This window comes from Lycium barbarum, chromosome 4, assembly GCF_019175385.1.
Source record: "Lycium barbarum isolate Lr01 chromosome 4, ASM1917538v2, whole genome shotgun sequence".
Classification (NCBI taxonomy): domain Eukaryota; kingdom Viridiplantae; phylum Streptophyta; class Magnoliopsida; order Solanales; family Solanaceae; genus Lycium; species Lycium barbarum.
Genome location: NC_083340.1, coordinates 9963494 through 9989320, shown reverse-complemented (window position 1 = coordinate 9989320; position 25827 = coordinate 9963494). Strand labels below are relative to the sequence as shown.

At 35.9% G+C, this 25827-nt stretch overlaps 2 protein-coding genes and 1 non-coding gene across 3 annotated transcripts; 2 read left to right on the top strand and 1 right to left on the bottom strand.

Moving 5' to 3' along the window:
- The first annotated feature begins 14927 nt into the window (after nucleotides 1-14927).
- Nucleotides 14928-15991, top strand: LOC132635156 (ethylene-responsive transcription factor 5-like). The gene has a single exon (XM_060351425.1). The coding sequence runs from the start codon at nucleotides 15039-15041 to the stop codon at nucleotides 15912-15914; it is 876 nt and encodes a 291-aa protein (XP_060207408.1). The 5' UTR covers nucleotides 14928-15038; the 3' UTR covers nucleotides 15915-15991.
- Nucleotides 15992-16376: 385 nt separating this feature from the next.
- LOC132639013 (U6atac minor spliceosomal RNA) lies at nucleotides 16377-16502 on the bottom strand. The gene has a single exon (XR_009582062.1). It is a non-coding gene; the product is annotated as a U6atac minor spliceosomal RNA (small nuclear RNA).
- Nucleotides 16503-21572: 5070 nt separating this feature from the next.
- Nucleotides 21573-23030, top strand: LOC132638176 (ethylene-responsive transcription factor 5-like). The gene has a single exon (XM_060355144.1). It carries the CDS (start codon nucleotides 21835-21837, stop codon nucleotides 22717-22719), a length of 885 nt encoding a protein of 294 aa, XP_060211127.1. The 5' UTR covers nucleotides 21573-21834; the 3' UTR covers nucleotides 22720-23030.
- The last annotated feature ends 2797 nt before the right edge of the window (nucleotides 23031-25827 follow it).

The following is a 25827-nucleotide window of genomic DNA, read 5'->3' as shown; positions in this document are numbered from 1 at the left end:
AGTACCCAAAAGCTACGACTCCGAATGAATTGGAGCGCTGCTATGTAATCTTTGAGGAAACGGCTATGGATCAGGTCTATCTCCCTGTGCACCTGCGGGCATGACGCAACGTCCACAAATAAAAGGACGTCAGTATGAAGAATGTACTGAGTATGTAAAGCATGATCAATATCAATATAGAAGCGCAAATAGCAACATAAGAAATAGCATAGAATGGGAGATGGCAATATTTTCGTCACACACACTTACTTGCCTTTCCTATGAACCTTCCATTCGCTAACACGTATTTGTGTACATACATCATTATCCGTATTCATAATAGTACTCGTACCATAATTGTGCTCATATTCGTATACATGCCTTTATTCACATTCGTATACATGGTCATGTCATAATCGTATTCATATCATATACATAGCATTTACATAGCATACCCGACCTCATAGGTTTGGTGTTTCATATCATACTTGGCCAATCAAGGCTCAAGGTTACTCATACCTGGCCCTACCAAGGCTTCAGGGTTACATTTACCTGGCCCTACCAAGGCTTCAGGGTTGTCTGTACCCTCTACAGAGGTGTGCACGCATTTCGTAATTGTATACGTACTTATTTACGTATCATACCCGGCCTCATAAGCTCAGGATTCCATAATAGTCATACATTAGATACATATACATAATAGCTCATAAACATCGCTACTAATAACATCATTATCATCATCGATATCATTACCACTATTATCGCCATTCGTCACATCTATGTTTATAGGCTTACTCGTTATACGAGGAACAAGTACAATCATAGCGTGTTAAGGATGGTGAGCTTACTAGCTCGGAAGATCAAATTATTTGAAAGACAACATACTTGTATAAAGGATTTAGATGTTTGGCCAAAGAACCATGCCTTATGAAAGAAGGGTTAGCCTTACATACCTTTTTCCGTTCAACTATTTTACACTTGCACGTTCTCCTCCGAAGCTCACGTTTTTACCTTCATCAAAGTCATACTATCATGAGAGTCGATAACTAGCACACACGGCTAAAGCTAGAGAAAATCGGACAGCATTTCCTTTATTTATACGACATTCCTCCATCTCGTAATTCAACTTCCAAACGTCAACAATACATTCACAATATCGCAACAATAGCCTTTAGTCATCTACATTACCCATATTCTCAATTCACTTCCGATTATCCAATTTCAAGATCATAACACATGATTTCGTCCATTCCCTTACAAGGTCTATTTCATGATCTTAACGTCATTTATAACCCATTCATGTCACAACACAACAACAATCATGATTCAATTCAAACATTTTCTCACAATGGCACTATTCAACATTCATGACCCATTTTACCATATACTTCTACAATCTAAGCATTTCAACTCTCCAATACCTTAAACAATATATAAATATCATGAATCTTACCTTAGATTTTGTGGGAACAAGTCTTAGTTGATAATACTCCACTTGAGCAAAAACCCTAGTTTTCCTTCAATGAGATTTCTTGACTTGAATGGCCTTCAATGGGTTTCCTTACTCTTGATTCACTTGATTTATGTTGTTGATCACTAATAATCCTTGAAAACTTGTGGAATAAATGTAGAGAGTTGTTTTTAGAGAGAAGGGGTGAAAGGTGGAAATGAATTAATGAACTTGGTCTCTTAATTAATAACTCCAAAACTGATCTGTCAGGACCATTATACAGTCCATATAATTGACCGTGAAATGATCCTGTCCTTCACCCTTCACTGTGACCATTATACGGTCCATTATACAGGCCGTATAAATTTATACGGTCCGTATAACTGACCGTATAATCCCACCAGTGAGCAACCTTCACTGTGTTGGTTCTGCGGTCCATTATACGGTCCGTATAATGAGCCGTATAACCCATCAGTCCACTGACCTTGTTCTCGCCACTTCGTTTGATCTCCAATCCTTAGGGAACCTTCTTAACACTTGTTCAACACTTCATTATCAATCTAAGGGACGTTATCACGCTTCTCCAAGGAATCATTAAGTTCTCGTTAACTCATTACCCGCATTTCCTTCCCGATACTCATCACATGCCTTGCCTTATCTTAGCCAACTTTCTCGTCTAACATCGGACGCCTTTGAAACTTCACTTAGGGTCATCAAATGTCATTTCTTACTTATGGAAATATCGCATACTAGTACTCCTCACTAGTTCATTCACTTGCGTACCACGGATGATTTTCCGAGGTGTAACACCTCTAGTTCGAGCGGTCCCCAGAACCGTATTTATGCATTGACCGGACGACAGGATCTGGAGATTTCCCCCGATGTTGTGACAGGTATATTGACAGTATCTTCCTATGATGTTTATGCACTGATTGATCCAGGTTCCACCTTGTCATATATTACTCCTTATATCGTTGTTCATATTGGAATAAAACCCGATCCAATCAAACCTTTTGAGGTGTCTACTCTGGTAGGTGATCCTGTGATAGCTAGACAAGTGTATAAAGATTGTGTGATTGTAGTGTGTGGTTGACACACCGTAGCTAATTTAATTGAATTGGAAATGCTGGATTTTGACGTTATTATGGGCATGTATTGGTTAGCCTCCTGCTACGCCAATGTAGATTGTAGAGACAAAGTGGTTCGATTCCAATTTCTGGGAAAACCAGCCCTACATTGGAAAGGTAATACTGCATCTCCAATAGGTAGATTTATTTCCTACCTCAGAGCAAGGAAGATGATCGCCAAGGGCCATATTTATCAACTAGTTCGAGTTCATGACACTGAAGTAAAACTGCCGACTATTCAATCTGTTTCGGTAGTAAACGAGTTTTCCAGATGTGTTTTCGGATGAGCTTCCAGGTCTTCCACCAGAACGGGAAATTAAATTTACTATTGATGTACTGCCAGATACTGAGCCAATATCTATCCCTCCCTACAGAATGGCTCCTGCAGAATTAAAAGAACTAAAAGCACAGTTGAAATATTTGCTTGAGAAGGGATTTATTAAGCCCAGTTCATCGCCATGGGGAGCACCTGTCTTATTTGTAAGAAAGAAGGATGGATCTTCGCAGATGTGTATCAATTACAGTCAACTGAACAGGGTGACAATAAAGAATAAATATCCACTTCCGAGGATTGATGATTTATTTGATCAATTGCAAGGAGCCAAGTGGTTTTCCAAGATAGATCTGAGGTCAGGATACCATCAAGTGAGAGTCAAAGAATAAGATATTCCGAAGACGGCTTTCAGAACTAGATATGGTCATTATGAATTTCGGGTGATGTCGTTTGGCTTGACTAACGCTCCAGCAGTGTTTATGAACTTGATGAATGATGTGTTTAGGCCATTCCTAGATCTGTTTATAATTGTGTTCATTGATGAAGAGCATGAAGAACATTTGCGTACAGTCCTTGGAATACTCCAAGCTCGGAAATTATACGCAAAATTCTCAAAATGTAAATTCTGGTTGAACTCTGTAACTTTTCTGGGCCATATCATCTCAGTTGATGGTATTCGGGTCGATACTCAAAAGATTGAGACTGTGAAGACTTGGCCAAGGCCTACAATGCCTACAGAAGTCCGCAGCTTTCTGAGATCGGCAGGTTATTACAGAAGGTTTGTGGAAGGATTTTCTTCTATCTCAGCACCATTAAGAATTTTCTTCTATCTCAGCACCATTGACGAAGTTAACACAGAAAGTCGCCAAACTAGTGGACTGATGCTTGTGAACGCAGCTTTCAGGAGCTGAGAGACAAATTGACTTCAGCCCCAGTCCTGACCCTCCCAGCAGGATCAGAAGGCTATGTAGTGTATTGCGATGCCTTCGGTGTCGGGTTAGGCAGTGTACTGATGCAACACGATAAGGTCATTGTCTATGCTTCCAGGCAGTTGCAGAAGCATAAGAAGAATTATCTGACACGTGACCTTGAATTAGCTGCGGTCATTCATGCTTAAAAAATATGGAGGCATTATTTTTACGGTGTCCATGTGGATATCTACACAGATCACAAAAGCCTTCAATATATTTTCAAGCAAAAGAAATTGAATCTTCGACAAAGGCGATGGCTAGAGCTATTGAAGGACTATGACGTAAATATTATATACCATCCTGGCAAGGAAAATGTGGCAGCCGATGCTCTTAGCCGTAAATCCATGGGCAGTCGGTGTGATGTTCCCCCAGGAAGGAAGGAATTAGCTCCTGAGCTCCACCAGCTAGCTAGCCTAGGAGTTCGCTTAATGGATTCGGGCAATAAAGGAGTTGCGGTGCTTGACCCAGCTGCTTTGTCCCTAGACATAGAAGTAAAAAGGCGCCAATATAAGGACCCCAAATTAAGCTACTATAGTAATACACTTCCCCAAAATAGAAGTCACCATTTGAGATCTTTGCAAACGGAATTCTCAGGTACCGAAACATGCTATGTGTTCCGAATGTCGTGGAATTACGTCAACAAATTCTACAAGAAGCCCATTACTCTCGTTATTTTGTTCACCCAGGGCCGACAAAAATGTACCATGATCTCAAATTAATGTATTGGTGGGACAGAATGAAGAGAGATAACGAAATTTGTGACCCAATGTCCAAATTGTCAACAAGTGAAAATTGAGCACCAGAAACAGGCAGGGCACTTGCAAGAATGGATTTTGTTGTGGATTTACCTCGTTCTCGGCGTAAACACTATTCCATTTCGGTGATTGTAGATAGGCTCACAAAATCAACACATTTTCTGCCAGTCAGATCTACATATTCGGCAGAGGACTATGCTAGATTATATCTCAAAGAGATAGTGCGACTTCATAGCATTCCTGTGTCTATCATTAGTGACAGAGGAGCACAGTTCATGGCCAGATTCTGGAAGTCCTTTCAAGAAGGATTAAGCACTCAAGTGAAATTTAGCACCGTGTTTCACCCACAAACTGATAGACAAGCCGAACGCACTATTCAAACCTTAAAAGATATGTTGCGAGCTTGTGCATTGAACTTTGGAGATAACTGGGAAGATCATTTGCCACTTATTGAATTTGCATATAACAATAGTTATGATGCCAGTATCCAGATGGCCCCGTATGAAGCCTTATATGGGAGAAAGTGTAGGTCTCCCATCGGATGGTTTGAAGTGGGAGAAACACAGTTAATAGGCCCAGAATTGATCCAACAAGCGGTTGAGAAGATTAAGCTTATTCGAGACCGGTTGTTGACAGCCCAGAGCCGCCAAAAATCTTATGCGGATAACCGCCGATGAAATTTGGAATTTCAGTTCAGTGATTGGGTATTTTTAAAAGTATTGCCAATGAAAGGTATAATGATGTTTGGTAGGAAAGAAAAGCTTAGCCCTCGATATATCGGACCCTACAAAATTGTACGTAGAGTGGGACAAGTAGCTTATGAATTGGACTTACCTCTAGAGCTTAGCTCAGTCCACCCAGTTTTTCATATATCGATGCTTCATAAATGTGTTGGGGATCCTACCAAAATAGTACCCGCAAGCGATATCCAAGTCACCGAAAAGTTGGCCTATGAAGAAATGCCTATTTCCATACTAGATAGACAAGTGCGGAAACTCAGAAACAAGGAAGTGGCCTCAGTCAAGATTTTGTGGAGGAATAATAACAGAGAAGAAATGACTTGTAAAGCCGAGGAAGCTATGAAATCCAAGTATCCGCATTTATTTCCACCCCTCGAAGAGGCTCAATATGAAACGCCAGTGCTCCCAGGTATGAAATGTTTCCTTTATCACTTTTAGGTCGTGTGTGGCCATGTTTCTTATTGTAGATGTTATAGCCCTATGTGGCGATGTTATTTTGGGTTGCTGTGACAAGATGATAGTGTCAAACTACAGGGGAAACTCTGGCGAAATTTTCATAGGATTCCCGAGAATTTAACATTCGAGGACGAATATTCTTAAGGGGGGGAGAGTGTTACACCTCGACAATTTCATGTCGTTGCGTCGTGAATAGACTAACGTCATCTTAAGGCGAACATGAAGCCTTCACAACTATAAGAGGGTGATTGGAAACCTTAAGGCATATACAATAATAAGTTATATGACTTGGTAAAACAAGGTCGTCAAAGGAAGCGGAGTATAAGCTATGTTTGGGAAGGATTTCATGGTTATCAAACTAATGAATATTTGGTAAGGTCTTGAGGAAGAGTTATAATGTTCGTTAGGTCATTAAGGAAGTGTTAAACAGGTACCAAGAAATTTCCATAAGGATTCGAGATCAAACGAAGCGACGAGAACAAATTCGAAAACATTGCGGATTATACGGTCATATATACAGACCGTATATTTTATACGGACCGTATACCTGGCCGTAGAACCCTTCCAGTGAAGTGTGAGTTTCTAGAAGAAACATACGGTCCATTAAACAGACCGTATAATTTATAAGGTCCGTATAGTAGACCGTAAGTTTCAGGTCGGGTCCGAGTTCAATTTTTATATATGCACAGTTTCCTTTCCTTTTTCTCATTTTTCACTTCTCCAACCTTCCTAAGACCTCTAGAATTTTCTCCATATCACACTAACACATATCCAAGGAAGGAAATCAAAGATCAAACATCCAAAGTTGGTGAAATCAAAGGTGTGGATGATTCCTAGGGTTGATAGAGATCAAGAATCTCTTTGGTGTTGGAGTTGAGTTTTTCTTAAGAGAAGTATTTTCATTCAAGCGACCATCTCTACATAAGAAAAGGTGATTTTTACGATTATTTCACGTTAGTGATGGTGTTAAGTAGTTAAAGAACTTGAATTAGAAATAAATATGGAATATGAACTCAAATATGCAAATAATGGTATGTTGAGTCGAAAGATAGCTTGAGTCATGATTCATGGTGTAATATGAGTATAATCTTGTTACGAATGGCGCTAATGATGTTGAGGAGGTATTAGATGAATGATAAACATGATGATGTATTATAGTTATGGTTATGGAGGATCTTGGGAGTGAATTTGGAAGTTGAATAATGTATAATTCGAAGGAGTTTACGTATTATGATATTATGGGTGTCGTAATGTTTGGGAGTTGTTTTACTATATGAGGAAAAGTTGTTGAAATAAAGGACATGCTGCCCAATTTTCGTTAGCCTTAGTCGTTTTAGTTTAAACTTAAGTATACTTCCAACAATCTAATCTTCGTATGAACCCTTTTGTATGTAGAATTGTGAATTCGGAAGGAGAGCACGAAGTCACTATCGTTAGGGAGATATAAAGGTACGTAAGGTTTGTCTCCTTCTTTCAAGGCATGATTCTTGTATTATAATTTCTTCTCCACGTTTCTATGACCTTCTTACACCCCTAAACATGAAAGTTAAAGATCTTCAAGAGTTTCTTATGCAACATGTTCCATGACAGTGACGATGATAATGATGTGTTCATGAAGTCGATATTTCTATGTTTATGATTCCATTGATGTTATTCTTCATTATGGTCTCACCTCATGATGTTAGTTCCCTCAAGGTGAGACATAGCGATGATGATAAGGCCATAATATAATCGGAGGTTCACGACCTTACGTCACTCCGATAGAGTCATAGCGTTTTTTGAGCTCTCATGCATGCTACATATGCTATGATATATTTATATATATGTATATGTATATGTATATATGGGGTTATAGGAAAGGTGAGGCGCTATAAACGCATAGCCACTTGATCAGTTGTAAACGATGCCCGGACGCGGGATATATATGTATATGGATCGGGCCGTTCGTTCCACGGAAATATGACTATAATACACGGATAAATGGATTGGTCTGCACGTTCCGCAGCAATACACGACATGATATGATATTGTATTTATATAAGCTTGCATGCATGACTTCGCCTTGAGAGGCAAGCAGTCACAGGTTATCTCTATATCTTTTTCTCTCTTGCTTTCTTATTATATTATGATGCATGCCTTACATACTCAGTACATTGCTCGTACTGGCGTCCTTTTATTTTGTGGACGTTGTGCTCATGCCCACAGGGAGACGACCCAGCTTCCTAGGAGCCAGATCAGCCTGCACAGGAGCACTTCCATATTCCGAAGGTGCAGTTCTGATATATTCTTTTGTGTACATACTTGGATATGGCGGGGTCCTGTCCCGTCTTCATGACTTCAGTATTTCAGTTAGAGGCTCGTAGATACTTATGTGTGGGTAGTAGACATTATGACCCTCGTTGTATATTTTGTATCTTATTCTTCTGTTGTCGTGAGGGCTTATGTATATATATGTAAATGTACGTGTTTTGAAGAATAGTTTGTGACCAGGTAATGAAAAGCATCACCACGGGACTATCTGTGTACCGATTGGGCAGGTTAATGGTATGGCGAACGGTACTCAGTGGTCAGCTCTGGGTACCCGTCATGGCCCTCTAGTCGGGTCGTGACAAAAGTGACATCAAAGCAGTTCGTCCTAGGGTGTGTCTACGAGTTGTGTCCAGTACAATCTTGAATTTCTTAATATTTATAATCTAGATATATATAAAACTTATATATATATATATATATATATATATATATATATACACATACACAAACTAATAAACTATAGTGTTAATTTATGTGTAAAATATGTAATTAAGCAAAAAAATAAAAAATAAAATCATTTTTGGGCTAACCGGTTACCGGTTTGATAGAAGGGTACCGGTTAAAGCCAAATCGACCGACTAACCGGTACCGATTAACTAGTAACCGTCAACTTTACCGGTTCGGAAACCGGTAACCGATCGGTTTGCTAACTGGTCCCGGGTCAACCGGTTAACTGGCTTACCGTAAGTCCATGCACGAAGGTTAAACTTTATTTGCAGTGGCTGTTTTCCCCCAATCCTTAGTCCTTACCATTTATTTGCTTCCTCTGCAATAACTTATTAAAACGTGTTCCAGTAAACTGTATGTTAGTCTTTTTTTTCCACCGGTGTTCGGCGTTCGTTTTGAAGTCCCAACAATTTAAATTTGCACCCTGTAAGGTCCATTGAAGGGAGAACTGCTTCCTACTAAAAACTGCAAGCTTTATTTTAGGTTGGATTACCTTCTAGCTAGTCGATATAAATTCCTAGTTTAGGCTGGAATTTTTCTTTCTTTCAAAGTAAAAAAACCACATGATTTCTTTTAAAGCCCTTAATAAGTTTATGTGATGGGTCCTTGACGAAAGATTATGAGGACGGGTCAACTAGGATTGGCAGGCTTGTGGGCTGGTAAGTTTTAGAAGTTGAGATGCAGATGACACCTTAGGCGACTCCACATTGGCATGAGGGGTAAAAATCATGAAGAGCTTTATATAACTCAAGTTCACAAGATATGTCAGCTATTCACCTAGTGTCACAGTGTTCATTTCACCTTTTAATGAAAGTCTTCTTTAATTTCTTTTAAGGCAAAAGTTATAGATAGCCCCCTAAACTTTACCACATTTTCCTCTAGGCTACCTAAATCGAGGGTTGTACTTATTGGGTATCTAAACCAGTCTAAATTGATCCTATTGGGTACCTTTTGCCTATGTGGCGCCTATGTGGCGCAGCAATTAATTCCACTTTTTGTTGGGCACGTGGACAGCCCTTTCATCCTTAATTTTTTTTTTTTTTGGGTTAAAATTTTACCTCTTTCAAATAAAATTTGATAGATAAATTAATAAAAAAACTAACCCACCTCCCCCCCCAGCCGCCTGTCTGTCCCCTGACCCCACCCCACTGTACGTTCTTTTTTTTTTCTCTGCTTCTTCATTGTAGTTCTCTTCTCTTCTCTTTCTTCTTCCTTTTTTTTTTATCCATTGTACATTTCTCTTCCTTTCTTCTTCTTCTTCTTCTTCTTCATTATAACACTTCATTTCTTTTAATTATTTCTATAAAATTAATTTTTGAATTGGATGTTAATTTTTACCATCATTGTTTTTGTCCTTTTTAGATCTGAAAAGTAGCATTACCATCTTGTTCACCGGAAAAAATGGGGATTCACCATTATTATGACTCGTTCACCGGAAAAAATGAAGATTCACCATTACTATGACTCTTTTTTTACCTCACCTTTCATTAAAGGTTGGTGGGTCTTGTAAAGACATTGATAGACCTAAATAAGAGAAGAAAAGGAAAATAAATTATTGGTGGGGTGAGGAGACGGCGGTTGGGGGCGGTGGTGCGGCGGCCGGTGGTGGGGGAGCGACGGCCAGAGTGGGGGGGGGGGGGCGAAGGAGATGAAAATTGGGGGAGGGGTGTATAATTTATTTTGTAATTATTATGATGGACCCCACCGCCACGTGTCACGTTTTCATTGAACAAAGTTGTCACGTTATGGAGAGTGTAATACACTCTCTTAAATTTGTTGATTATTGTGAAAGAGGTGCCCAATAGGATTAAATTTAGACTGGTTTAAGTACCCAATAGATACAACTCTCGATTTAGATAGCCCAGAAAAAAAATGTGACAAAGTTTAGGGGCTATTTTTGACTTTTGCCTTCTTTTAATTTTCATCTTTCTATTTTTAGCTGGAGAAATTGAACTTGGTAAACGGAGAAAGAAATAGTATTCCATCTGACCTCCAAATCTGCACGTGAATGGCAGATTTCTTGGTCGTTTTGTGGTGTCGAAATTCTATTTCTTATCAAATACTGATTTGACATTAATTAAACACTTGCAGACGAGCGAAAAAAACTTCAAAAATATTATTGGAAAATTGTTGGCCCTTTTTCGTCCAAGTATTAAGCAATTGATTCCAGAAGTGAAGCAAAAGTGAAATCTTCGAGAAGTACTCAACAGAGAAGAAATGACAACGTGTGCGTCAAAAGTTACTTGAGGAAACTGCAATGCCAATTTCAAAGTCCAAAGAAAAATTCAAAAGTCAATCTGTCTAAAACATTACTACTAATATATTAATTATACATGTCAACGTGGATTCTTGACAGTAACGAAGAGCAAGTGAAATAGATCGTTTGACTGCAAATGATACTAGTAAAATGTATTCAAAATACCTCGTCAAATCTAAAAACCTCTAACAAATCAAACCCTAATAAAAACTGAAGAATTTTGAAATTTATTCCCATCATTCTAACTTACGTGATATAGATTAAAGTGGTATGAAATTTAAGAAAGAGCAAAAGTTTTTTAAAATTTATGATCCAAAATTTTCACTTTGTCGGTAACTTTCTACTAGCCACTTATTGACTTGACATCTCCTTAAAAAAACTATTTATTAGGGATTTATTTTACCAAAAAACCTTAGTAATTATGCATGTGTTGGAAATCTAAGTTTGATTGCTATTTTATATAGTTATTTAACCTTAACGCTAAAGGTAGTATTGAAAGAAAATAATATATATTTGTTCAAATGTACAAGTAAAAAAGGAAAATTTATTTTTGTATAAGGGTCAAGTAATATGAAACGGTGAGTATGCCTAGTATATTTGAGTGACCAAACTTTTGAAAATTACAATATTAAACATGTCATAACTTTTAGGGGTAAAATGAAAAGTGCAAAATAAAATTATTTCAAATTAAAACATGTGTATTCTTTTGAACAAAATTAAAAAATACGTATGACATAAATTAAAACAAAGAGTCAAATCTACTTTTAAAAAAATTAAGGCATTTTAAATATTGTTTCCCCAAATAAAATCGTCCGACGAAAATCTCTGAAATTATTTTAATACTTATTACGTTTATCCCAAGAAAGAAAGAACAGATGTCTTCATTCTGCATGAAAGTTAAGACATACGACATACTCATCAATTTCCTATGTACTTGCTTATGTTTACCATCTGCATGTTATTGTCTGTTGACTATTTTTGTGCTTCGCTGTTTACGTGAGCCCCGCACTTTTCTAACCCAAAAAAAAAAAAAAAAAAATTGGAACTAAACTAATTCATTAAAAAAAAAAAAAAAAACTAGACTTCACGTACAGAATTTGTGCATGAAAGGGGTATTTTATTTCTTTTTTCTTTTTTTAAGCTATCAAAAATCACGTTTTTTTCATACTTTGGGCAAAGATTAGTTATGTTTCAAAACCCCAAAATATCAATATTTTATATAAAACTTAATATATTTTTTTGCGTACAATAACGTCGGCTCATTACATCAAGTATACCTAAACGTTTTGATCGTCGTTTTAGGGGTTGTAGAGTGCCCTGAAATAAATTTTGTTTGCTTGGTAACATGTCATCTTTAGATCTAAGTGTCATATTTTATAAGATTTTGATTTAAGTGTTTTGAAATAAAAATATTATATTAAAAATAATATATCCAATACGAGAGGTTCAACCAAGGCATAATATATCTCATTCAATGCTCCCACCAAGGTTTGATCTCATGTTGTTGGCATAAAAAAGAAGTGAGTAAAAAAGAGAGGCTAAACCACCAAGCCAAATTGGTGAATGTAACAAAGTAGACACTTGTTATTTTTTATATTATTCACTAATGTTATCTAACTCGTTTTCATAAATTGAATTTCGAACCTCGAAATTGACATTCAAAACATCATTACCACGGGATTAGCATCTCGAAATAGATTTTTTATAATTAGATTTTTACTAGATAAGAATGAAATTTTTGCACAAATTTGGGGGAAAATACAAATTAAATGGGATAACGAGCGTTTTTTGGAAAATCGGCTCGGCCTTGTCCACGTAGATCTCGAAAAAATACCCTGAATAAAAAAAACTGCGTAAATCGGACATTCGAGTGCAAAGTTATGACCATTTAAAGTTTTAACAATTTACAACTAGTTTTCCACCTTTGCTCCGGTCCTTATTTTTTATTTACGTGAGTGAAGAGGCATATGTATACTTGATGTAATGAGCCAATATTATTGTACGTTAAAAAAATATTAAGTTCTATATAAAATATTTATATTCCAACGTTTTGAAACGTGACTAATCTTTGGTCAAAGTATGAAAAAAAAACTTAAAGATAACAAGTTTCCAAACTTACTTCGAGGCACTTTACAACCCCTAAAACGACGATGCAAACATATATGTATACTTGATGTAATGAGCCGACATTATTTTACGCTAAAAAAATATGAAGTTCTATATAAAATATTTATATTCTGGTGTTTTGAAACGTGACTAATCTTCGGTCAAAGTACTGAAAAAAGCTTAATTTTGAATTTGATTTCCAAAGATGACAAGTTTCCAAGCAAACAGAACTTACTTCGGGGCACTCTACAACCCCTAAAACGACAATCCAAACGTTTAGGTATACTTGATGTAATGAGCCGACGTTATTGCACGCAAAAAAATATATTAAGTTCTATATAAAATGTTGATATTTCGGGGTTTTGAAACATAACTAATCTTTGCCCGAAGTATGAAAAAAAAATGTGATTTTTGATAGCTTAAAAAAAAAATACCCTTTCACGCACAGAATCTGTGCGTGAAAGGACAAAACCTAAAAAGTTACAGTTTGGTCCTTTCACGCACAGAATCTGTGCGTAAAGCCTAGTTTGGTTTTTTTTTTTAATGGGTTAGTTTGGTTCCAAAGTTTTTTTTTTTGGGTTAGAAAAGTATCGGGTCCTGTTTACGCTGAATGAAAGAAAACTAGGGTCAACATGCATCTATTGTTCGGAGTCCGCAACTTAAATGATCCCAAAAGTGAAATTTTTATCCAAAATAATTCACAAAAAAAAAAGTCATAAAAGTGTCTTTTACGCATAAAATTAGTGCACAATAGCAGTTAACGGTGACGGTCACTGTTAAGTCCTATTGCGCACTAATTTTGTGCCCGACAGTCTCTTCCCCGAACGGTCCCCCCATCTTTTTTAAAAAATATTTACGCCATTAACACCCATTTTCCGAGGTCCCACGTTCCAAAAGTGTGTTCTCATGTTATTTTTTAACCTAAAAGTCAATATTCTCGGTATATTCAAGTCAAGGAATAAGTTTGAAGCTTAGATTTCGGAATACAGCATCGTAGAATTCGATTTCAAAAACTCAAAAACAACCTTTAATCTAGGTATTTTACTATGAATTTTGTAATTACATTGTTAAATATATTATTATCTTAAGCATGATTAATGTTTAATAGTTGCGGATAGGGGTGTTCATGGGTCGATTTGGGTCGGTTTTGAGTTAAAACCAAAACCAAACCAATCTAGTCGGTTTTTAGAATTATTAAACCAAACCAACTATAATACATATCCATCGGTTTGGTTGTAGTCGATTTGGTTCGGTTTGAGTTGGTTTTTCGGTTCTTAAGAAATTAACGGTATTTCTCTCTTTCGTGTTTTTCCCTATAATTAGGAGAAAATTTTCTATGCTTTTTCAACTTATTACCCTTTTATTGTGAGTAGCTATAGTTTTCTTGGATTATAGAGAAATTCTCTTAGGATTTATATGTTTTAATTAAGTGAATAAAGTTTATAAGAAATACAAAAATTAAACTAGGAAAATTTCATAATTGTTTCTTTGAATGAATGAGTTTGAATTCATGGATTTCTTTTTTAAAATGGACCTAAAGTATAAAGTTCACTAGCCTATTAGAGATATTTGCTTAAAAAGTATACAAATTATTTCAAAGTATTTATAAAAATTAATATATTGTATATATATAATTATAAAAATTATGTATACAATTTGTCAGTTCTGTTTGATTTTTTTCTTTGGTTTGCTTTTAGTAAAATCAAAATCAAATCATATATTATCAATTTTTAAGAATTTCAAACTAAATTAAACCCAACCCAAGTAAATATTCGTTTATTTAATCGGTTTGGATCGATTTTTAACCAAGCGTGAACACTCCTAGTCGCGGATTTCCAAAAAAAAATAAAAAAAATTGAGCATTATTTTTTAGCACAATAGGGCTGTCCGTCCCCAGCCCCCCCCCCCCCCCCCCTCCAACCCCCCCTCCTTTTTTTTTTAAATTAGTTAATTGTTAAAGTCAATCATCCATTTGACCGAAGCTTCGTTCGTAGACCTCAAGCACCAGAGAGGAACCTTCAAACTATATAGCAAACAAAATTATCTTCAAACCTTCATCAGAGTATATATATTTCCACTTCCCCTATCCACTCTTCATCAAACACTTACAAACCTTCTTCACTTTTTCTCTATCTTTTTTTTCTCCTCAATTTTTTTGGATTTGTAATGGAATGTTTTAATGAATATTTTGCATTGGAGGAAATTAGAAATCATCTCCTCGGGGATTTTTCCCCGAAAACTTTGAACTTTGGGGCGGAACTAACTAGTACTAGTGAGTGTAGTAATAATACTGCGACGGGTAGCTTGAATTCTTTTGATTTTGAAGCTGATTTCTTTCAATTTAGAAGCGAAGTTTCAAATTGGAGCTCCGAATCAGCAAATTCAGTCAAACTCGAATCGGAGCCGTCGATTTTAAGCTCCGATTACGAGGAAAATAAAAGCAAATGCTTTCAGTTTGAATCGAAACCTCAATTAATCATTGATCTCACTTCGCCGAAACCGAGTAAAGTTATAGATAGGAAACCTTCACTGAAAATTGATTTGCCTCAGGTGAAGAAATTCGAGTGGATCGATTTCGGCAATTCGACTCATCAATCGAATAATCCAATTGTTTCGATTGAAGAGAGGAAGCAACATTACAGAGGAGTGAGACGGCGGCCCTGGGGAAAGTATGCGGCAGAGATCCGAGATCCAAAACGACGTGGTTCTAAGGTTTGGTTAGGAACATTTGAAACCGCAATTGAAGCAGCAAAGGCTTACGATAAAGCCGCATTTACGATGCGGGGATGTAAAGCAATATTGAATTTTCCATTGGAGGTGCAGGGAAAGAATTACCTGAGCGCCGCCGTGGATGGCAGCGTGAAGCGGCGGAGAGAATCGGAGGAAATAGGAAGGGAAGAGAAGAGAGTGAAGAAAGTAACGGAAGAGGAGTCATGGCCGTTAACGCCGTCAAGTTGGAATTGTAACGGAATGTTTAACCTCCCCCCATTATCACCGTTATCTAGTCTTCACCTGAGTTGTTCGCACCTTATCCAAATCTGAAATGACAATAAGCAATACTTCTAATTTTATAATGTAACAAAATATATAATGATTATGAATTATGAGTTGATGATTCGTATAGAGAATGTTATCAATTGCTGTCCAAATATACCCCTGTACTATTGGAAAAGAGTAGATATATCCTTCGTTATACTTTGAGTCAAAATATATCCATATCGTTATACTATTGGTATAAATATACCCTTCCACCGTTAAAATTGTCCAAAGTGGGCATTCAATCCTACATGGCACTAACAATAGATGAGGTGGATGCCACGTGACATGCCACCCCACCATCCCTAACCCATTTAACCCCTCCCTTTTTTTTTTTTTTTTTTTTTTTTTTTAGGACGATTTATAGTGTTTCCACACTTCCCCTCTTCCCCTCCAGTGTGACTCGAACCCAGGACCTACCGGTCGTGGGTGAAGGTGCTTAACCACTGAGCCATCCCTCACTTGTCTTAAAAATTGGGGTAAGATCCACCGAAGTGGAGAGCCTTAACCGGATGTGTGGTAACAGGTAAAGCCCGAAGGCTGTTCCCGTCCCTGTCGGGGGAGATGCCAACCATCTCTCCTTTCTACGAACACCCCTCCCTTCTATTTGTTCTTCACCACTAAATTTCCTTACCTTTCTCCACCATTGCCATCATTGCCGCCACATGTCAGAAGGCAAACCTCATCCAAAACGGATAAAATGTCCAAAAGTATCAAACTTCGAATGGTAATAGAAGCGCAAATTAATTATTAATGACGAGCATTTTACACAACAAAATCAGTCTATAAAATGGTTGCAACTTGCAAGTAGCTTTTTTACAACAATGTCAAACGCGAGATACCAAGACAGAATGGACGAAACTCAATCCTCACCTCTGTAATCCAGGTGGGACATTGGATATCGAAAGTTTATTAATGGTACTGAATGTTAGATCCTCAATGTGCTCTAATGATTTTCCAATCAATTGACAGGCATTAAAACCCCAAAAGAAAGTGGTGCAATAGGAACCAAGATTTTCAAGTTGCATTGATATATCCAACTTCTGCCATGTGGCAGCAATGATGGCAATGGTGATGGAGGAGAAGGAAATTTAGTGGTGGAAGATCAACTAGAAGGGAGGGATAAAATGGGTTAGGGGTAGTGAGATAACATGCCACGTGACATCCACCTCATATATTGTTAGTGCCAGTAGGATTGGATGTCCACTTTGGACAATTTTAACGGTGGAAGGGTATATTTGTACCAATAGTATAACGGTAGGATAAAATTTAAACCCAAAGTACAACGAAAGGTATATTTAGCCCTTTTCTAATAGTACAGCGGTATATTTGGCCCTTTTCCGTTCTTAAGTTGCTTGCTTAAGCATGGGGCAACCAACTCTTTTCTTATAAGTTCTTGAATCAATAAAAAATGCTCTAAGTAGTAATGTTTAACTGAATGTACTAATAATTAGTTTAGTTTGTTGAACAATATTGTTCAGAACATTGTAAACAATATTGATTAAGGAATACAATCACTTTTTCGTAAGTCCATGCACGAAGGTTAAAACTTTAATTGCAGTGGCCGTTTTCTCCCAATCCTTACCTTTTATTGCTGCCTCTGCAATAACCTATTAAAACGTGTTCCAGTAAACTGTATGTTAGTTTTTTTTTCTTTTTTCTTTTTTTCACTGGTGTTTGGTGTTCTTTTTGGAGTCCCAACCAATTGATTCAAATTTGCACCCGGTAAGGTCCATTGAAGGGAGACTGCTTCCTACTAAATACTCCAAGCTTTATTTTAGGTTGGTTTACCTTCTAGCTAGTCGATAAAAATTCCTAGATTAGGCTAGATTTTTTCTTTCTTTCGAAGTAAAAAAACCACAATATTTCTTTTAAAATCCTGATAAGTTTATGTGATGTCCTTGATGGAAAAGTATGAGGGCGGGTCAACTAGCATTGACAGGTTTGTGGGCCGGAAAGTTTTAGAAGTTGAGATGCAGATTACACCTTAGGCGACTCCCACATTGGCATGAGTGTTAAAAGTCATGAAGAGCTTTATATAACTCAAGTTTACAAGATATGCCCGCTATTCACCTAGTGTCACAGTGTTCATTTCACCTTTTAATGAAAGTCTTCTTTAATTTCTTTTAATTTTCATCTTTCTATTTTTAGCTGGAGAAATTGAACCTGGTAAACGGAAAAAGAAATAGTATTCCATCTGACCTCCAAATCTGCACGTGAATGGCACTTTTCTTGGTCGTTTTGACGTGTTGAAATTCTTTTCCTTATCAAATACTACTGATTTGCATTAATTAAACAGTTGCAACCTGCAAACGAGCGAAAAAAACTCCAAAAATACTACTGGAAAATTATTTGCCCATTTTCGTCCACGTACAAGCAATTGATTCCAGAAGTGAAGCAAAAGTAAAATCTTCGAGAAGTACTCAACAGAGAAGAAATAACAACGTGGACGTCAAAAGTTACTTGAGGAAACTGCAATTTCAATTTCAAAGTCCAAAGAAAAATTCACAGTCAATCTGTCTAAAACATTACTACTATTAAATATACATGTCAACGTGGACTCTTGGCACTAAAGAAGAGCAAGTGAAACAGATCGTTTGACTGCAAATGATCCTAGTAAAATGTATTAAAAATACTTCGTCATATCTAAAAACCTCTAACAAATCAACCCTAATAAAAACTGAAGAATTTTGAAATTTGTTCCCATCATTCTAACTTACGTGATATAGATTAAAGTGGTATGAAATTTAAGAAAGAAAAAAAGACCTTTAAAATTTATGATCCAAAATTTTCACTTTGTGACTAGCTTTCTACTCGACACTTGTTGACTTGACATCTCCTTAAGAAACTATTTATTAGGGATTTATTTTACTAAATAACCTTAGTAATTATGCATGTGTTGGATATCTAAGTTTGATTGCTATTTTTATATAGTTATTTAACCTTAAAGCTAAAGGTAATATTGAAAAATAATAATATATAGTTGTTCAAATGGACAAGTAAAAAAAAAAAAAAATTGTATGAGGGTCAAGTAATACGAAACGGTGAGAGTATGCCTAGTATATTTGAGTGACCAAACTTTTGAAAATTACAACCTTAAACATGTTGTAACATTCGGGGGGTAAAACAAAAAGTGTAAAGTTAAATTATTTTAAATTAAAACATGTGTATTCTTTTGAACAGAACTAAAACAAAAACATATCACATAAATTAAACGGAAAAGGGCTAAAATTATCCCTGAACTTTGAAAAATAGTTTATTTATACCCTTCGTTATACTTTAGGGCCAATTATACCCTTACAGTTATACTATGGGGTCAATTATACCCTTATGACTAACGGCTGCCACGTGGCATCATCTCAACCCTTCAAAATTATTTTACCCTCAAATAATTTTTTACCTAGGTATTTTACTATGAATTTTGTAATTATATTGTTAAATATAATATTTAATCTAAGCATGATTAATGTTTAATAGTTTCGAATTTAGAAAAAAAAAAAAAAAAACATTACTCCTTCCAAATCAAAAAAGAGGTCCACTTAGTAGTTTTTTTTAGCGCAATAGGGCTGTCCGTCCCCAGCCCCTTTTTTCATTTTTTTTTTTTTTTTTATTTTTTATTAATGATCTGATTAGTTAATTCTTAAAGGCAATCATCTATTTGACCAAAGCTTCGTTCGTAGACCTGAAGCACCAGAAAGGAACCTTCAGACTATATAAAAACAAAATAATCTTCCGACAATTTCCTTAACTTCATCAGTGTATATATATATATATACTAGTTATGTCAGGCCCGTGCTAAGCCCGGGCCCAAACTCAAGATATAAAAGTAGATATTTTAACTAAAGAAATATAATTTGTGTTAATACAAGTGTACAACAACAACAACAGTCATATACCCATTGTAGTCCCACAAGTGGGTAGTTATATGAAAGAAAAAATTTCATTCCACTCCTTTAATATTTTAACTTCCATTTTGATGAAATTATTTACTTCAAATCAAATGTGGAGCCAGAATTTGACATTTATAACTTATGTATCCTAATTTTCTGAAGTTATTTAATTCTAAATAAATAATCTATACATAGTTAATGAACTTTTAAGACAAAAACATAATTTAACTTGTGCAGCGGATGAAGTTGCTCCTCTCTTAATTAGGGATTAGGGGTTCGAACATGGATATGGAAAAAATCTTTGGAGGAAGCGCTCCCCCCAAAGAGGCGCGATACAGTGCGAATTATCTAGATTAATTGGGCTCAAATGCGGATATCGAGCACCAACCAGAAAACCAAAGAACATGAAAAATGAGGTAGGAGGTTCGATAGCTTTTGAAAAGTAGACCTTAAAAATAAATAAAAATTAACTTAAATAAATAAGATTAGGACCTAAAAGTAATTAATTAAAAAAAATTTAAAAAATTGGAAATTATTGTGAGGACTACAAAAATCCCCAGGTTCGATAGCTTTTGAAAAGTAAACCTTAAAAATAAAAAACCAAAAAATTGACTTAAATAAATAAGATTAGGACCTAAAAGTAATTAATTAAAAAGTTTCTAAAAAATTGGGAAATTATTGTGAGGACTACAAAAGTCCTCACATTTGCTCTTATATTATATAGTAACTAGTTATGTGAGGCCCGTGCTGAGCCCGGGCCCAAACTCAAGATATAAAAGTAGATATTTTAACTAAAGAAATATAATTTGTGTTAGTACAAGTGTACAACAACAACAACAACAACAACCACCATATACCCATTGTAGTCCCGCAAGTGGGTAGTTATATGAAAGCAAAATTTTCATTTCACTCCTTTAATACTTTAACTTCCATTTTGATGAAATTATTTACTTCAAATCAAATGTGGAGCCAGAATTTGACATTTATAACTTATGTATCCTAATTTTCTGAAGTTATTTAGTTCCAAATAAATAATTTATACATAGTTAATGAACTTTGAAGACAAATACATACTTTAACTTTTGCAGCGGATGGAGCTGCTTCTCTCTTAATTAGGAATTAGGGGTTCGAACATGGATATGAAAAAAATCTTTGGAGGAAGGCTCCTCCCGAATAAGCGCGATACAGTGCGAATTATTTGGATTAATTGGGCTCAAATGCGGATATCAAGCACCAACCAGAAAATCAAAGAACATGAAAAATGAGGTAGGAGGTTCGATAGCTTTTGAAAAGTAGACCTTAAAAACAAAAAACAAAAAAATTGACTTACATAAATAAGATTAGGATCTAAAAGTAATTAATTAAAAAGTTTTAAAAAATTTGAAAATTATTGTGAGGACTACAAAAGTCTCCAGGTTCGATAGCTTTTGAAAAGTAGACCTTAAAAATAAAAAGCAAAAAAATTGACTTAAATAAATAAGATTATGACCTAAAAGTAGTTAATTAAAAAGTTTTTAAAAAATTTAAAAATTATTGTGAGGACTACAAAAATCCCCACATTTGCTCTTATATATAATAGTAACAAAAAGTTAATTTGAGGGATCATGTATTACCAAAATAAGTTTGGAAGTGTCTAGATTTATTGAAAATATACTTTAATATATATGCAATAAATATCAAATACAAGGGTAAAATTAAAATTGCAAACCATTTGGTTAGGAAACTCTCCAACAAGAAAGTTGAGAACTAACTAAGGCCTACAAAATTCATTACATTGCCACTTATTATATATATATATATATAGTAATATATATACATTTCCACTTCCCCTATCCACTCTTCATCAAACACTTACAAAGCTTCATTGAATAATTCATCCTTCTTCACTTTTTTTCTTCAAACTGAAAAATATTGTTATGATTGGATTTAAACCTTAATCTGTCATCTTAGGCCAACTCGGCCATCTCAACATATTCGTCCTCGTTTTCACTTGCTCTCTCTCTCTTTTCTTTTTTCTCAATTTTTTTGGATTTGTAATGGAATGTTTTAATGAATATTTTGCATTGGAGGAAATTAGAAATCATCTCCTCGGGGATTTTTCCCCGAAAACTTCGAAATTTGGAGCGGAACTAACTAGTACTAGTGAGTGTACTAATAATACTGTGACGGATGGCTTGAATTCTTTTGATTTTTTCTCCGATTTTGAAGCTGATTTCTTTCAATTTGGAACCGAATTTTCAAATTGGAGCTCTCAATCAGCAAATTCAGTCAAACTCGAATCGGAGCCGTCGATTTCAAGCTCCGATTACGATGAAAACAAGAGCAACTTCTTTCAGTTTGAATCGAAACCTCAAGTAATCATCGACCTCACATCACCGAAATCGAGTAAAGTTATTGATCGGAAACCTTCACTAAAAATTGATTTACCTCCAGTGAAGAAATTCGAGTGGAGCAATTCGACTCATCAATCGAATAATCCAATTGTTTCGATTGAAGAGAGGAAGCAACATTACAGAGGAGTGAGACGGCGGCCATGGGGAAAGTATGCGGCGGAGATCCGAGATCCAAAACGGCGTGGTTCTAGGGTTTGGTTAGGAACATTTGAAACCGCAATTGAAGCAGCAAAGGCTTATGATAAAGCCGCATTTACGATGCGTGGAAGTAAAGCAATATTGAATTTTCCATTGGAGGTGCAGGGAAAGAATTACCTGAGCGCCGCCGTGGATGGCGGCGTGAAACGGCGGAGAGAATCGGAGGAAATAGGTGAAGAGAAGAGAGTGAAGAAAGTGGAAGAGGAGTCATGGCCGTTAACGCCGTCAAGTTGGAATTGTAACGGAATGTTTGACCTCCCGCCATTATCACCGTTATCGAGTCCTCACCTGGGTTGTTCCACCTTATTCAAATCTGAAGTGACTTTATAACCGATACTTCTAATCTATATATAATATAAAGCTAGGCATAGACAATCCTATGTGGCACCTCTCTATGGCCTCCATTGACATTTATTTTTTTTCTCAATTTTTTGACTTTTCTCCTATTTTTCTACACCTATATGCTACTAAAAAAAAAAAATTAAAACTCAATTGTTAAAATAATTCTCAATATACGTAACTCACTTTTTGCAATACTCAATATTGAATACTGTTTAATGCATTTCACTCTCTTTAGTAACCTTTAAGACCATCATTATCATTTCATGAGTTGTAAAAAATCTCCATCTATTTGCATTCTCTAATTAAATAACATGTCTCCTCCACTTTCTTTTACCTAAATTTTTATGGTTTAATCTATCTATAAATAACAAAATATCCATGGACGATGGAATTGTGATGCTAAAGTTGCTGGCCAACTACTTGAGAAGACTGAATTACTATTCCTAATGTGATAATATGGCACCAAAAGAATTCCTTCAAACAATCATTTTTGTTCTTCGCTCTACCATCCGGTACTTTGTCATTCCTTTTAACAGTTTGCAAGCATAGTTTCATCTGTTAATAATATTTTGAGTTGGGTATGATACGGATCCTTGACTACAAATTCATAGAATTATATTCCATCACAAAGCAATTACAATATTATTATTTTGACGCATTTCTTGATTTTTGATCTTTAGGTTCCGGTTCTCTTCTGAAACAACCAACTTTATTATTGTTGTGCTTCTATTCCCTTAAATGACTTTCTTGACTTATCACTTTAGATGTAATTGTTATTACCTTATTTTTAAGTTTTTGGTAATTCATTGATGTGTTATTTTTGCCTGATAATTATTTTTTTAATTATTTATTCTCTTCTATTTTTCTGATTTGGTGCATGAGTGTAATTTTACTTACCGTGTATGTTTTTTTGGTAATTTATTCATGTGTTATTTTGATTGATAATTATATTTTTCAAATGATGTTGTTCTCTTCTTTTTGGTTTCATTATGCTTTAGGATCTGAAAGTGGAATTTTCTATTTTGATCTCCACAAGTACGTATCGAAGCCATATGAAACAACTTATGGAGGTCAAAGATATTATCCACCCTAATGGCTCTAAGAACAAGAATTTCTTTGAAATCATGCATATACGTCATTTGTTCAATTTATAGAGGTCATGCCTTAAGAAAGAGAGGTGAGCCTTACATACCTTGTCCGCTTCCTAAGCTACGCTTATTTGTCCGAGCTTGCAAGTCTACATTTAAGAGGATTTACACAAATGTTAGTCTTTTCATCGTACAATTACACCACACTTCAAATTTTACTATTTTATGTTCTGCCGAAAATCGGGCAGCATCTCCCCTGTTTATATGCCTAGCCCGAATTCTCAATTCAACAGCCAGTACAACAATAACAATACCAAAATCAATAGTATTATTTCGCACATCAAATTATTCCATAAAACATCCCATAGGGTGTTTGTACCATATTTCCACCAACCAAATTAATTTACAGCAATTAAACAACTCCTTCTCCGTAAATCAACCAAGATTAATGTTAACAATGAAGGATTCATACCTATATCGCGATAATATTTCTGTATCTTCACTTCTTCACCCTGACCTTAAGCCACAACACATTACTACACAATTTTGTAGTTGCAACTGTGCGCTGTCTGGACCGGAATTTGAAAATTATATTTTGATTTGCGTGAAAATTGATTGGTGGAAGTTGGTGGAAGTTTTCAGAGGTTTTGGGGAGGCTTAGAGGGTGTTTTGTTGCTGTTTGGGGGCTAAAGCCCCGTTATATAACATTTTAGAATCTGCCAGAACCATCTGGAAAAGTGTTCAGCGCGTTCGCGCTGTGTTACTGATTTTCCTTCTGCGCGTTCGCGCCCCTCCCAGGCGCGTTCGCGCAGACCTTTTTTCTGCCTGGACCTTCGTTCAGTAAAACGGTCATAACTCTTGATCCCGATATCGTGTGAGGGCCCACGACCTACGGTTGGAAAGCTAATTCAATTATCTACAACTTCTATTTCTTGGTATTTTTCCAAATTCCAAACTTATAATACCGTTTTTTCCCCCCAAAGTCAGGTCCCCCGAAAACGTTTTCTTAAAAATATTCGTTTGGAGGACTTCCACTTTGATTTGGCCCAAGGGTCCTTCTTGAGTTGTGTTTAACTCCACATATGTGATTCATATAATTTGTCACATGTCCCCAAAAAAATCTTGACGTGTGTGCCCCACCTCAACTTATAATTAATCCGACGTTCAAAAATACGGAATGTAACATCATTAAAAAATAATACTGTAAGGGCTCGTTTGGTATGAGGGATAAGGTATGAATAATTCCAGGATTAAATTTGAGATGAATAGGGGCGGAGCCAGTAAGGGTCGGCGCAAAATTACACTGTATATACAAGGTGAAAATTATCTTTTATGTATATGTAGTAGATGTTGAACCCCCATGGCTTCTTCGTTTCTCTACTTCTTTACATTTTTTAACCTCCTTAGTTAAAATCTTGGCTCCGCCACTGGAGATGAGTTTATCCCACGTTTGGTTGGAATAAAATTGCAATATAACTAATTTATCCCGGGATTGTAGGTTTATGGGGGGGGGGGGGGGGGGGAGGGTGGAGGAGTTTGAATAACTAATCCCAGAATAAGTAATCCCGAAATAACCTGTTTCCAAACAAACGACCCCTGATTAGTAAAGTTTAATTGAATGTACTAATAATTAAGTTTAGTTTGTTGAACAATATTGTTCAGAACATTGTAAACAATATTGATTAAGGAATACAATTACTTACCGTAAGTCCATGCACGAAAGTTAAACTTTATTCGCAGTGGCTGTTTTCCCCCCAATCCTAATTACTGGTTATTTGCTGCCTCTGCAATAACTTATTAAAACGTGTTCCAGTAAACTGTATGCTAGTTTTTTTTTTTTTTTTTTTTTTTGAGTCCCAACAATTTAAATTTGCACCCTGTAAGGTCCATTGAATGGTGACCTGCTTCCTACTAAAAACTCCAAGCTTTATTTTATGTTGGATTACCTTCCAGCTGATCGATAAAATTCCTAGCTTAAGCTGGATTTTTCTTTCTTTAGAAGTAAAAA